At 37.6% G+C, this 14,439-nt stretch overlaps 2 protein-coding genes across 6 annotated transcripts; both read right to left on the bottom strand.

The window, feature by feature from the left end:
- Window positions 1-3,176: 3,176 nt before the first annotated feature.
- Window positions 3,177-8,330, bottom strand: LOC107279299 (uncharacterized). Of its 5 annotated transcripts, none has more exons than XM_066305112.1 (19): window positions 8,158-8,330; window positions 7,104-7,377; window positions 6,777-7,021; window positions 6,484-6,702; window positions 6,303-6,398; window positions 6,127-6,213; window positions 5,705-6,040; window positions 5,512-5,607; window positions 5,353-5,430; window positions 5,183-5,272; window positions 5,006-5,107; window positions 4,850-4,936; window positions 4,678-4,767; window positions 4,498-4,599; window positions 4,343-4,423; window positions 4,184-4,264; window positions 4,046-4,090; window positions 3,696-3,941; window positions 3,177-3,599 (listed from the first exon to the last, which is right to left on the bottom strand). In XM_066305112.1, the coding sequence occupies exons 2-19, from the start codon at window positions 7,366-7,368 to the stop codon at window positions 3,564-3,566; spliced, it is 2,382 nt and encodes a 793-aa protein (XP_066161209.1). In that variant the 5' UTR covers window positions 7,369-7,377; window positions 8,158-8,330; the 3' UTR covers window positions 3,177-3,563. The 5 variants fall into 5 exon arrangements, with proteins under 5 accessions (XP_066161209.1, XP_015615956.1, XP_066161210.1 ...); XM_015760470.3 differs by having other exon boundaries at window positions 4,850-4,930; window positions 5,353-5,433; XM_066305113.1 differs by having other exon boundaries at window positions 4,504-4,599; window positions 5,353-5,433.
- Window positions 8,331-10,123: 1,793 nt separating this feature from the next.
- On the bottom strand, window positions 10,124-13,835 carry LOC107279455 (uncharacterized). The gene is made up of 4 exons (XM_015761206.3): window positions 11,437-13,835; window positions 11,061-11,363; window positions 10,878-10,986; window positions 10,124-10,800 (listed from the first exon to the last, which is right to left on the bottom strand). The coding sequence occupies exons 1-4, from the start codon at window positions 13,152-13,154 to the stop codon at window positions 10,297-10,299; spliced, it is 2,634 nt and encodes an 877-aa protein (XP_015616692.3). The 5' UTR covers window positions 13,155-13,835; the 3' UTR covers window positions 10,124-10,296.
- Between the last annotated feature and the right edge of the window lie 604 nt (window positions 13,836-14,439).

The raw sequence follows: 14,439 nt of genomic DNA on the forward strand, positions 1-14,439 counted from the left end.
CCTCTAAACTGAACAGGCCTAAAGCTGCGCCGCCACCCCTCTCGTCACCCCTCTCGCAAACCCTAGATTAGTGGGGAAGGGGTGGATGGCTACTCGGACCTCCCTGCAGCAACCGGCGATGCAGCCGGGCACTGGACGGATCATTTGCTAGGTTTGCTTCCCCTTTTACTGAGCTATCGATTTTCCCCATTTGTCATTTCTACCGATTTGGTATGTTCCTTTAGAGTTTGCTTCTAGCTTGTCAGCAGCTCCATGAATGACTATAATTGGCTAACAGTAGGCATGCATAGATATAGTAGACCTCCCTCTCCTTGCATACCTACCACACTCCCCATGCATGTATAGAACTAACAGTATAACTATGCAAGCATATATGTATTCATGTGTGACTAAGTTCTTTAGATCCTGCTAGTGCATCTTGACACACTTTCTAACAGAAATCAAGGGACAAAGATTCAAGTTTGATATTACAATAGTCTATATACCAATGGCTCTTGCAAATTACACATATGCATGTAATAAGAAGATCAGTAATATGCCTACTTTCCAAGGAAGGCAGAGGCTAGGACTAGGAGTAAGAGGCACCAGGAAGAGTGTAGGTCGTCCATTGTGAAACTGTAGGAGCTTGTCCTTGCTGGGCATTGTTGAATTGCTAGCTGCTATTCACGCCAATTGCTGGGCTTTGGCACTACATGTTTTCAGGCGAGCAGCTTAGCTTTAGCGAACTTGGGAAGAAGAGACCTACCCCAAATTTCTTCTCATTTTGTGGGATGAGGGATAGAGTTTAAGCAGATTTCCAATATATTACGGTCCAAGGCCAGGATAAACCCAGAAAAAACAGAATGAGCAAGCTAGACAATCAGGACAAATTGTATGGGCCTAGCCTAAGCTAGTTAACTTGTGAGCAGATCTAGCTGTGCTGCCTCGTCTGCATTAATTGTGTACGTAGATTGAGGGTTTTTAGAGTCAAAAATTGAAAAAAAAACATTTCATACCATCCTTAAGGAGGAGGTACCAAGTTCTTAGCTCTAGTAAACATGATCTTAAGCAATGCATGATCACTAATTTTGCTCTGGCGCAATTCGGCGTAATTAATGACATGCATGTGTCAATTGGAGTGATCGATGCCATCTTTCTTTGTTCATGTTCTACCTCTGAATTAATTGTTGAAGTTATTGAGGGAGCTCGTTTTGATATCGTCTGCTTGACAAGGAAGACGTTGCAGGGCGATCGTCCTCCGTGTGCACCGTCACCTGCAACGAGAGAATCGCACTACGAAATCCCCTCTAGTGGTTTCATATAGGATCGGTTATCTCAGGGTTTATGCGAGAGGATAATATAATGTGGAGAGATTGTTCTCCTTTCATCATATGAACTCCTTTCTTTTATATCGCTGTGGGGCTACTGATCAATATAATGCACTTAATTTACAATATAATGCCCGTGGCCAATGCGTGGGCCTACGGGTTGAATTGGCCACGGGCATGATTAATTCTCTCTGCTAAGAGATTATTTCTCAACAAAGATGTACCATATTTTAATTGGTCCAATTTTTTTAAAAAAATTGTTACATTTCTAGTTAGATAGGTGTGTTAATTTGTACCTTTGGTTACTTCCTTTAAGGCTGTGTTCAGGAGGTGTGTTCAGGAGGTGAAGTTAGGAAGGAGGTGAAGTTAGGAATTCACCTCCCATGCACGAAAAACAGGGCGACACTTTTTCTTAAGATTAATTAAGTATTTACTAATTTTATTTAAAAAATTAATTAATATGATTTTTAAAGCAACTTTTGTATATATATATTTTTTAAAAAAAACACCGTTTAGCATTTTGAAAAGTGTACATGTGAAAAACGAGGGAGGTGAGTTGGGAAAGTTGGAGAAAAACTCAGCCTTAGACAATTAATAAAATTGCACTCATAAATTGGTGGCAAAAAGAAGCAAATGTTCATCCATGACAGTGAACTGGTCTAGCCAACTACTCCCTCCGTCTAAAAAAAAGCAACCTAGGAGGGGTCACGTCCTGTACTAGAAGGGGTCACAGGTTGCTTTTTTTTTTCGGGGGACGGAGGGAGTAGATAACAGCCGGCCATGTAATTTTGGCCTCAATTATGCAAGCAATACTTTTCAGGCTCTGCTTTATATTCGTACAGTGAGGATGAGAGGCACCTGGAAGAAAATAAGCCATATTTCATATTTCGGATGATTTGGAGGAGCACCATGGCTGAAAGAGGCCATTTTGCCAAATCAAAACTACCAACGTGTGCTTGACTGCCGCTGAGCCGGATCAGCTGCCCACATCCACCATATGGTTAATTACCTCTTCTACAGATTGCAGGAGTGGCAGCAAGCATGGGCAAGTTCCCGGTCACCGCCTCATCATCAGTCATGAAACCGCAAGACACTTTGTTAATTTTCTGCTTGATATGCTAAGTAGGAGTGGCAGATATTTCTATTGGAGAGAATACTGTTAGGAAACGATAGGCAAACAAACGATAAAAAACAATAGATCAATCATAGAAGACACGAGATTTTAACGTGGAAAACCCTCCCAAAACAGGAGAGCAAAAACCACGGGCGCCAGCCAGCAAAATATCTTCACTATATCTGGGGTGAGGTTACTTTGCCACACGGCGGCTTACAAGAGGTATATATATGGTGGAACATTTGCTTCTCCGCTACGCTCCGGCCCAAGCCTCCTAGCGACAGGCCTCCGCTCACTACAACAAAACCCCCCCAAAGAAGACATTTTATTTGTAATATAGAGACGTTTTGTTTTGTCTCCGCAAACAAGCGAGGCGCTTTTATAAAGTGTCATAGGAACGTCTTCGTTTGGACCGTCTCAAAAAAATAGAGACATTTCCTAAAGCGTACCTAATTTATTTTAAGACGTTGTTAGAGACGTGGAATATCACCTCTATAGGCATAGAGACGCTTTTAAAAAACAATGTACAACGTCCATAGACGCATCCATTAAGACGTTCTGTTGCGTCTCAGTAGTAGTATTTTAGCACATTAATTAAGACGTTCTGTTGCGTCTCGGTGGCAGTATTTTAGATATAGCGTAGTATGTATTTTATACATTTAGTATATTGTAACGAGTACGTATTGCATATAATTATATATATGGATGCACATTAAATTAATCATATATTAATGGAGTCTATATACATGTGCATGTAAAAAATTACATGGGCAGGCAGTACCATATTCCCGACCATATACAAGAACATATAATATATTAAAAGGGGAAAGGCTGTACATGCTTGTATGAGAGCAAGGAGTTTACAACTAAATAAAACATCCATGTAATTTTAAATAGACATATACGACTAACTGGAAAACTAAAGTGCAATAGACACACACATATATAACATCCTACAGCTTGTTGTGCGTGTTTTTCTAAACTGCTATAAGGAAATCTATAATATTTCTTCAAAAGGAAAGTTGAATATCAGGGCTTCCACTCTTTCTTTTCTTCAGTCCTCCATTCATTATCCTATAGTCAGACCAATAATAACAGCAAAATTCTGGTTATGAGCAGAGCACTCGTATGAAAGGGCCTTGCTACTGGGCAGAACTTGTATCCCTACGCTTTCTTACCTGAAAGGTCAAGATATTATATTAGTAACGAGATATATGCAAAAAAAAAAATGTAACGTGACAAATTATAATAGGAGTTGAAATGATTAATATTACATAGGGACGAGGCCAAGGAATGACATAACCAATTGCCTCTCTTAATGTAGTACAGTTTTCAGATGGTCTTGGCAGTCTCTCATCACCAATATTTGTAACACTATGAACAGCCACACCATAATATTCATTTCCAAGCATATTTCCTCCAACCACATATGTGCTATCTGTAGTCACTAAATTTCCCTTGGCCACTACTTTGCCTTTGTATACTGGATTCAATGAAAACAAGAACACCACCCTTTGATCCTATCATTTTGAGAAACACAATATTGTCATTCGCAAAACTAGGAGCATTGTCATTCATGAGCATATGAATATTTATTTTATCATAAACAATGGAAACCACATACTGATTTAGATGAAGTATTCTCTAATACTCCCTTTCTCTGAGGCCCCTGTGTTAAAAATTTTAAAGAATCAAAAGTGGATGAGCAGGCTTGATCAGCATTAATACTAGAACTAAAAGAGCATAATAGTTTGAATCTAACCTGTTTGGCTTTATCAGGTGGTAAAATTGAATCCACACAGTTAGTTCTAGTCCTTTTGACAGAGCTTTTAATGCTTGATTGCTACAATTGAAAGTCAACTTTGTGAAATGTTGTAACAATCACATGTTTCAGTAATAGAGTAAGATTTCTGTAACACACCTTTGCAGTTATGTGGTCATATGGCAAAGCTTTAGTAGAACAATTCTCTTTAGCTCTAGTTGAACTAACAGAACATAATTGCTGTAATAATAAATGATAGAATTAAGACATTGGCAAACTTTGATTCAACATTTTTAAAGTAGACATTCCAGAACCTGCACATTATTTGGTATAGCATTCTCATTGGCATGTGGTTCCTCACGGTTGTGAACAAACCCATTCATAATATCAGTACCATCTTGTTCAGAAACATAAGCCTGAATAAAAAATCAAACAAATCACAGTATTGCCAAATAAGTTTACTAATTGATATTTGCGTGCTTAGTTGTATATACCTCATTGGTCACATTCTCACGTGGCACCATTGATTCCACATTCATTTGACTTGTTATGGACCTTTTGCCTAAGCTTTCCCCACTTAGTTGCTGTAATTGAAATTCATTAAAATTAGGTATTGTTGTTTAAATCAAGCAGAACTCATTATGTAGTGAGATTTTCCTAAGTCACCTTAGCATTTGTGCGTTCATATGGTATAGATGGATTGAAACGACGACCATTGCCATTAGCAGAACTAATAGAATGTACTTGCTGCAACTTATGATAAATGTCAATATTTAGAAATTGTGAAAGCCTCAATTAAAACTTTTCAAGTAAACACCGCACCTGCACATGATTTGACTTAGCATTGGTATTGGCAAATGAATTATCAAAGTTATTATCAAATTCATTTGTACAGTCAATGTCAACTTGATCAAACATATCAACCTGTAACCAAAAAATAACTCAGACCTTCTACTTGTATCAATCTTTTCAATCTTTGTGCATGCTTAGTTTGTATACCTTATCAGTTCCATGGTCATGTGCCATAGTTGATTCCATGTATCTCTGACTAGCTTCAGACCTTCTAGCAAAGCTTCCAATGCTTGATTGCTACAATTGAAGGCCAATTTAATTATATATATAATGTAAAAAATGCATATGGTGAGCATAGTGAGATTTGCATAAGTTACCTTGGCAATCATGTGTTCATGTGGTACAGATGGTTTGTGGCAACCATTTTTAGCAGGAATATAACTGATTAAATGCTTCTGCTGCAACTTATGAAAAACAACATTATAAAGACTTACAAAAGCATCAATTTAAAAATTATCAAGTAAATATTGTACCACCTGCACATTATCTGGTGTAGAATGTACATGTTCACATGATTCTTCAACATTGGATTCATGTTGGATATCATTACCAACTTGTTCAGAAATATCAACCTGCAAAAAAAGCATAATCCATGCATATGTACTGATCACATAGTGTATTCGTTAATTGATCTTTAGACAGGGGAAGATGGTGTACAGTGACACTTACTTCTTTATTTTGTTCTGCAACCACAATATTTCTCCAATCCTCTCCAGGGAATTTTTGTTCTATGAAGGCACGCATCAGAGTCATATCAACACTCATAGCCTCTATTTTATTTTCCATTGCATTCATTTGTAACTTAAGCATTGCATATTCCTCAGATTGTCCAACAACATCTAGTCCCTGAGAAACCCTTATTTGGCTCCAATTCTTATGATCGTAGTACCCTCGAAGTTTTGTCTCTTTTCCAACTACACGTCGAAAAACTTCATCATAATCTTTGGATGAAAGACCACTGCAACTAGTAGATTTCTTTTTAGCTAATTCATGGTAAGCCGATTCCTACATAATTAAACATGCATGAATTAGTTTATCATAAATGAACCAAACTACATTTGTGATAACAACTAGCAAGGAAAGAAATTTACCACTACCGCCTTAATGCGCTCATCCTTTTTCTTATGTGCTTCATCCCATACGTCAATGTCATGGACCTTCCCTTTAACTTTTGCTTCCTAGGCAACAAAGAATCAGAAGATAGATCAAATTTAGCATTAGAAAGCTATAGATATGTAACAATAACATTTAAGTCCAAAATAATTACCACCATCTCTTTACAAAGCCTAGCATGGCTTTTTCTACCAGTTGTATGTAGATTCCTCTGCTGTTTTGCGCTTTCAGAGTTTTTCTCACATAATTTCTGAAAATAGAGAAGCTGTACTAAATACAGATGATTAGGAAACAAAATTTGGACTGTATGTTTAGCATTAAAATGGAGAGGTCACCTTGTGTTTATCCTGACACCATATTTTAACAAGACCACGCCATTGATATCCATTGACACCTTTTGGGACATATTTTAATATATCGTTTAGAGTCCTCACATCAGGATTAAAGTATCTTCCCTTCAAACGGCTTTTGTAAGATCTCCACCCTTTATCAGCTTTCATTAGAATCCAGTCTCTTGTAAGCTGCTTCGTCTCAGAAGGGTACACAAATTTCATCTTTACCATGAATAACTAAAAGTTAGATCTGAAATAAGCATGATAATATTTGTTTACATTAATTAAAAATTCACCTCCACGTCAGCGACTATGCTCTCCTTTGGTCCCACAAATAAGTCATGGTCCCATTTTGGAATGTCCAATGGTGCAAATGTTGAATTCTGTGCAAGCTTACCAAGATACGAGCCTAGAACAGAACCTGATCTATCATTTGGAATACCATGTTCATCCGTCTCTACAATTACCTTTCCTTGCTTCAGTTGGTCCAAGTTTTTTACATTAAAATTTCCTAGAACCTGTCGTACCTCCCCATTTGGCCCTACATTTAGGAACAGTTCAGCTATGGGTGATAGGAAAAATCATATATATAGACATATATAGGAAGAAAATATGAAACTTACAGATTATATTAATTGGTCTTTTGGCTGCAAGAGGCAACTCCGTGATTATGTCATCATTCTCTGAAAGGTCTTGCTCACTATCTTCTGTGGGTTGTACATTCCCTGCATCTTGAGCTTCGAGATGCAAATTATCGTCATTGAATTGTGCATCTGCTTCATCTAGAGCTTCAAAGTTGTACAGCAAATTTTCTTCTTCATCTTGCACATGTCCTGCGCTCTGTGCATCTAGGTTCAACTTCCGTAGACGTCTTGGCCCCCTCGCCATAATTGTTTACTGAAGTAAAACATGCATATAATGAAAGTTAATTAACTGCATAGGAAATTCGAAATGCATGATAAGCAATTTTATTGTTTTTATGGCCTGTTCATTTACAGAATTAGGCATAGATAATATACAATGCACTGCACAATCTAATTTCCATCTGCATATGTGCCTTATTCTGTCAAACAGTAATATACTAAAGAGGAATGAGAATAATTTAGTGAATTATAAATTATACATTAAGATTGTGCTTGGTGGATCTTCAGAATAACGATAGCTGTGCATTGATGAAATCCAATTTACACAATACCAGGATACTCGCAGATCGGGCACACTACAAGCAGCAACAATTGCGACCACAAAGACGATGACCCAAGGAGGACTTGCCGGCCACCATTGAGAGTTTCAACCAAGAAATTAGAAAAATGGAAATGGAAGGTAGTGGAACCCTACCCCTTTAGGTCTTGTTCTGCTAATCCCTCTCTCACAAGTGGACCGAGAGGATTTGGAAGGGATTTATTCCACACCTATTATGGTGTGGAATCGTTCCCCCTCAATCCTCTCCAAACCCCCCTTTCTCTTAGGGATTAAACGAACCCTTATGGCAGTGATGAACTGCTGTTGATGGAGGGGAATAGGGGGCCAAACTACAGAGAAGCTAGGGGGGATTTTGAATTTGCCTAACTTGTTGATTGACTGAAATTAAGGAGAGAAGGCGATGTACTAACCTAGATCGATTCAATGCGCAACAAAGAAACAGCAAGAAGAATCAGCAGAGGTTAATTGACCCACCTGTGTGCAAGGAAGAACGGAGGAACAGCACTGCCGGGCGCCGGCGGCGGGCAGCCGTCGTGTGCAAGGAAGAACGGAGGAACAGCACCGCCGGGTGCCGGCGGCGGGCAGCAGTCGCCAGATTGGGTTTTCCAATTCTGTTACAGGAGAGTACTATGGAGAGGGAGAGGTTTAGGGATGTGGCGTGGAAAAGTAGGTCCGTGATATATATACAGTAAGCTTTCCAAAAAAAAAAATGCCGCCAAAAAAATCAGCCTAGGCGGCAAAACAAAATATATTTAGGAACGGCAGTCGATATATATACCGCGAACGCTTCGAAAAATATGCCGCCAAAAGAAATCCGCCTTAGGCGGCAAAACAGGAACGCTACTACTACTACTACACGTATCTTTACAAACATACGTGTAGAGAATCTCAATACTTGTTGTGGTCTATTGGTTAACAGGTGTTTTTCTGTGACATACATACATTGTTCGAGCTCAAAAGTTCGTTGTATTTTTGCTTTTTTTACTTTGAGCTGGATTTGCATGACTTTGCTTGAGATTTTTTTTAAAAAATAGTAAATAATTTTGTATGTTCATCTCAGATATTTTTAAATATATTCATGTCAGATTAACAATCTGAAAATATATTTTTATTTAATCTGGGTTTGCATGACTTTGCTTCAGAATTTTTTAGTATTAATAAATTAAAGTCCCTGTCCATCTCAGATGAATAATTCCAAAATATATTTTCTCTAATCTGGATTTGCATAAGTTGGCTTGAGATTTTTTTTGGAATTAGCAAATAATAGTTTGTATTCGGAATTGGTCAGGGGCGGATCTAACTTGTCGGTAGGGGTGAAATAGGGCGGGTATTTCCCAACCGCCCGCCCGACCCGAGACTCATGGGAGGAATATGGAAAAAAGGGGATACCCGATACTATCCGAGTTCGAACTCGAATTCGTTAAAAAAATATGGGTTAGGATAGGGGAAGACATGTATTTGCCCGTATGTCATGTATTATAAAAACATGATAAAAGATTGGTTAACCATTATTTTACGTGCTCATATGTAATATTGTATATTTTTTCTTGATGTATCTTTTTGATACTTTAATTACCTTATTATATTTATTATATATGAATTAGAGATACAAATTAATATCTGTTCCTGAATCCGATTCGAAGGAAATAATATGGGATATGATACGAGATGGGTGATATGTTATATGGTACTACGCATACTTGGCTCCGATTTTTTTTAGAATTAATAAATAAAAGTCTGTATTTATAGGAGATTTAACAATTAAAAAAGCTTTTTTATTTTAATTTGCATATGTTGGCTGGACGATAATTCATAAAATTATCCCTAATGTACCCACATATGTATAAGTTGTCGGTTTTTAATAAATGATGCCGTTGATTTTCAATATTTATTTGACCATTTATCTTTTTTCGAAAGAACTACATAACTATAATTTATTGTATTGTGACTTGGTTTGTAGTTAAAAATATTTTAGGCTTGACTTATATATATGGGTAGATTATTTATATTATAAATCATTTTAAGCATTTTTTAAAAAATATTCACGTAGGCAAGGAAAGGGGTTCAAATTCATAAAAATACAATTCATAATAGATGTATTTTTCAAAAGAAAAAAAATCAGGTTATGATGTAATAAGAAAAAGGGCAAAAATATGAGTGTGTTTTTCAGTTATAAAAACCGAGTGATGCGTTGAAGTGGAATCGAGCCCTAGAACTACTGATTGATAGATTGATGTGCTAACCAACAAGGAAACGTAAGATTTGTGCTTCTATGCATAGCAACTCCCTAAAAGTATAAAGACGTGTATTTGGCAAACCTGAAACTAGGACTGAACAACCATAACCTATCATCAGATAACAGTGAACAGAACAAAACCAGTCGACAAATTTAGATGATTTCAATATCAACAGTGAACAGAAACAGAACCAGTCGACAAATTCACCATAAGTCAAAACTCACATCATTGCTCATTCAAATATATGCAATCAAATCAAGCAGCTAAATAAAAAGTAAAATCAGAGTGTATGGGTAAACAAACAAGCTTTAACACAGTATTGTCCAAGATAAAATAATTTCCTGCTACTGCATCCCTGAAAGCACACAACCATCCTCTACTCTGTTTCATTAGATTGTTGTTCCACACCCATATCAAAAATATCTCTGGGCTTAAATCTCGTTACGACGTGCCATCCTTTAGCTTTTGCATCTTCAGCATAAAAAACCTGTTCCACTTGTGATGAAAAGACAAATGGATCATGATCTAATTTATCTCCACTATGTATCTTTCGGGAGAAGTTCACAAGGGTGAAATCAAATTCATCCTTTTTGATGCCGGCTTTATGATGGACGTCATACCAATCACATCTGAAGAGCACTACCTTGTATTTTCTATATGACAATTCTACGATGTCCGATAATCTGCCATAGTAATTAACACCATCATCAGCAATGTTAACTACGCCGCTGTTTTGAGTGGAGCGGCCAGCCTCACGCATCATAGTGTGGAACCTGAAACCATTAATAATATAGCCACTGTAGCACACAACAGTTTTGTTCGGTTTTGCAGCCAACGCTCTCGTCTTTTCATCGATATCTACTCCACCATTTTGTAAAACCTGCATAAGAATATTGTTATTCTTGGCTATCTAAATAACTTCTTACAGCATAAATATGAATACATAGACAATCATACCTTTTGTTCCAACCAATCAGCAAAGCTTCTATTGATCAACCTGTCGACGTCGGACTGTTTCAAGTTAGTTGTATGAGGCAGTTTTCTTTTCTCTTCATCAAGAAATTCTCTGCAACAATTGGATACATTAAACAATATATATATGACTGTAAAAAAAAGATAGAATATGCTTGTGTTACGCACTTGCGAAAGTCTTCAAGTTCATCACAATGTCGCAAGACATATCGATGTGCTTGCACTAGAAGCTGGTTGTCAAACCGTCCTATGGTGATGGCCTTGCCAATTGGTTCACCAGCACTCTCAAACATATAAATGTCTTTTATATTATCTGAAGGTTCAGGGTTTCTAGGTGCTCTTGTAAAGCGTGTACTTCCTTCTAAAAATCTTGAACAGTATGTCAGGCACTCTTCTGCAATATAACCTTCAGCAATTGAACCTTCTGGGTAAGCTCTGTTTCGCACAAGTGCCTTTATCCGAACAAATGATCTATATATAATTAAAAAAATATGTCATGTCCATGGTATAGTTAATATAATAGAGCAAAACAATATATAAATACCTCTCTAGAGGATACATCCAGCGGTAGTGCACTGGACCACCGAACTTAACCTCTTCGACCAAGTGTACCAACAAATGCACCATGACAGTAAAAAATGATGGAAGAAAAACTCTCTCCATATCACACAATGTCATCACAATACTCTGTTGAAGTTCAGCAAGCTCGGATACATCTATAACTTTAGAACACAACTTCTTGAAGAACCGAGCCAATCCGTTAACTATATGCATGACAGCTTTACTAGGATAACATGATCGAAGTGCTATGGGAAGAATGTCTTCTAGTAAAACATGACAGTCATGACTTTTTAGACCATTGAGTGTGCAATCTTTCATGTTGACACACCTAGAAATATTTGATGCATAACCATCTGGGGTCTTAATGTTCTGAATTACTGAACATAGAATCTCCTTATTTTCTCTTGACATAGTAAAGGGTGCAGGTGGCAATATTTGCTTTCCTTTATCATCTACTGTAGGGTGAAGTTCTGGTCGAATGCCAATATCTACCAAGTCAAGTCGTGCATTGAGATCATCCTTAGTTTTCGAACTAATATCCAACAGGGTTCCAATTAAATTATCACACACATTTTTCTCTATATGCATCACATCTAGATTGTGCCTTAATTTGTTCAACTCCCAATACTCTAGCTTAAAGAATATTGACCTCTTTTTCAACCAATCTTCAGGTTTCTTTCCAGACTTACTTGCGTTATCACTTGATTTCTCTTTGCATGTCTTTCTCTTACGCTTGAGTTCCCGATTGCTCCCTTTCTCATTACTTTTGTTTTTGGCTTGTTTTTTCTTTTTCGCCATCTTTGCTACGCTTACCTTCTTTTTCGCCATCTTACCAAATACAAATACTCTGCCTTCCAGCATTCTCAAAACAGAAGTTCCATTCAATGTTTTAGGTGCAATTTCCTTCTCTTCAGTGCCATCAAACTGACTATTCAATTCTCGATATTTGTGATCTCGTGGCAACCATCGACGATGACCCATATAACAAAATTTACCACCTTTTTTAAGGCGAAATGATTTTGTAAGTGTGGCACAAGATGGGCATGCATATTTCCCTCCGGTGCTCCAACCATATAGGTAAGCTAATGCAGGAAAATCATTCAATGTCCATAATAGTGCAGCTCGGAGAGAAAATTTCTTCCTTGCAGAAGCATCATATGTTTCCACACCCTCCCACAGTTGCAATAGCTCATCAACAAGTGGCTCCAAATATATATCTATATCATTCCCAGGTGAATCTGGTCCAGGAATGATCATCGACAAAATTAGCGATGTTTGTTTCATGCAAATCCAAGGTGGAAGATTGTAAGGAATAAGCATCACTGGCCAAGTACTATGCTTTGAACTCATATTCCTAAAAGGGTTGAATCCATCACTGGCAAGACCAAGCCGCACATTACGGGCATCAGCAGAAAAACTAGGAAAACGAGCACTAAAATCTTTCCAAGCCTCACCATCAGCAGGGTGCCGTAGCAATCCATCTTTTGTACGTCCCTCCTCGTGCCATCGCATCTCTCCTGAAGTTTGGTCAGTAGAAAATAGTCTCTGGATTCTTGGAATTAATAGGAAATAACGCAACACTTTAGCTGGTTTCTTCTTTCCTTCAGAGTTAATTGGATGCCCATTCTTATCAGTTATCCAACGGGAGGAACCACACACATGACAAGACTCTTGGTTAGCTCTGTCACCTCGAAAGAGCATGCAATCTTTAGGACAAGCATGGATTTTCTGATAGTCAAGACCTAAACCACGAATGATTTTTTTTGCTTCATAACAATTCCTCGGTAAATCTGCCTCTTAAGGAAGTGCATCTGATAGCAAACCAAGTAGTGCTGTAAAAGATTCTTGTGTCCATCCATGTATGCATTTCAGGTGATACAAATTCACCAAGAATGACAACCTTGAAAATTTATCACACCCATGATATAGTTTTGTCTTTGCATCCTTCAACAAGCTTGTGAACATATCTTGTTCCCCCCCAATATGATCATCTCCAAATGTATTATTCTCATCCTCATCCATGCCAGGTTCCACACTGTTAGAGTCAAAATGAATATCATCATCATTGATAGAAGCACTTGATAGAGACTCGTAGCTATCTTCCTTGCCAAATGCTGCATTTAGGAGTCCTTCCATGTCATCCGATCTTCCTTCTCCACCTTCTACCACACAACTCTTGCGAACACTAGAAATAGGAATATTCATGGAGTTGCCTGATACATGAGCAAATACTAATGGTGGTGGATCATATTTCTCACCATGGTGAATCCATTTGGTATAACTTTGAAGAATTCCGGCGCATCTCAAATGTGTTTTAACTCTATCAAAATTCTGTGTTATCCTGTTTCTACAATTCACGCAAGGACAAAGGACCTCGGCATCCTCTGGAACATCACGAAATGCAAGAGATAAGAAATATTCTACACCATCTTTATAAGCAGCGGATGATCTTGGTTCACTCATCCAATCTCGATCCATCATCAGTCATATGGTATGCTGGAGTAATAAGAGAGAAACATCAACCTTGTTATTAACATTGTCTTCTTCAATACTACAAGAATATATTCAAAATTTGCATCCGAACAATATTTTATAAGTCAAAATTCATGATTTTTCTTAGTTTTTTCTTCACATAATTAATCGAGAATACACAACATCAAGTCTTAACACTTACACTAGCTATTGATCTACTGACCAATTCTGAGTTATACCAAAAAGAATGTGAAATTGATTGGGTGATTTGAGAAGGACATTAAGATGCGCATAGAAATAACTATGTTAATAGTTAACAAATTTCATAACCATAATTTAAAATACCACTGGTGAAAGGTAGTTTCATCTTTTGGGAACTGATATCTAGCATTCAGAACCACCTTCACAGCAAAATTTCATAAGATGCGTGGATCCACTCTCTCGTAAGTTGTCTTAACTTGGTTCTACGTAATATCTATGTTACCTTGATACGGGGATACGAATACGGATACGG

The sequence above is a fragment of the Oryza sativa genome, chromosome 11 (assembly GCF_034140825.1).
Source record: "Oryza sativa Japonica Group chromosome 11, ASM3414082v1".
In the NCBI taxonomy this organism is placed as follows: domain Eukaryota; kingdom Viridiplantae; phylum Streptophyta; class Magnoliopsida; order Poales; family Poaceae; genus Oryza; species Oryza sativa.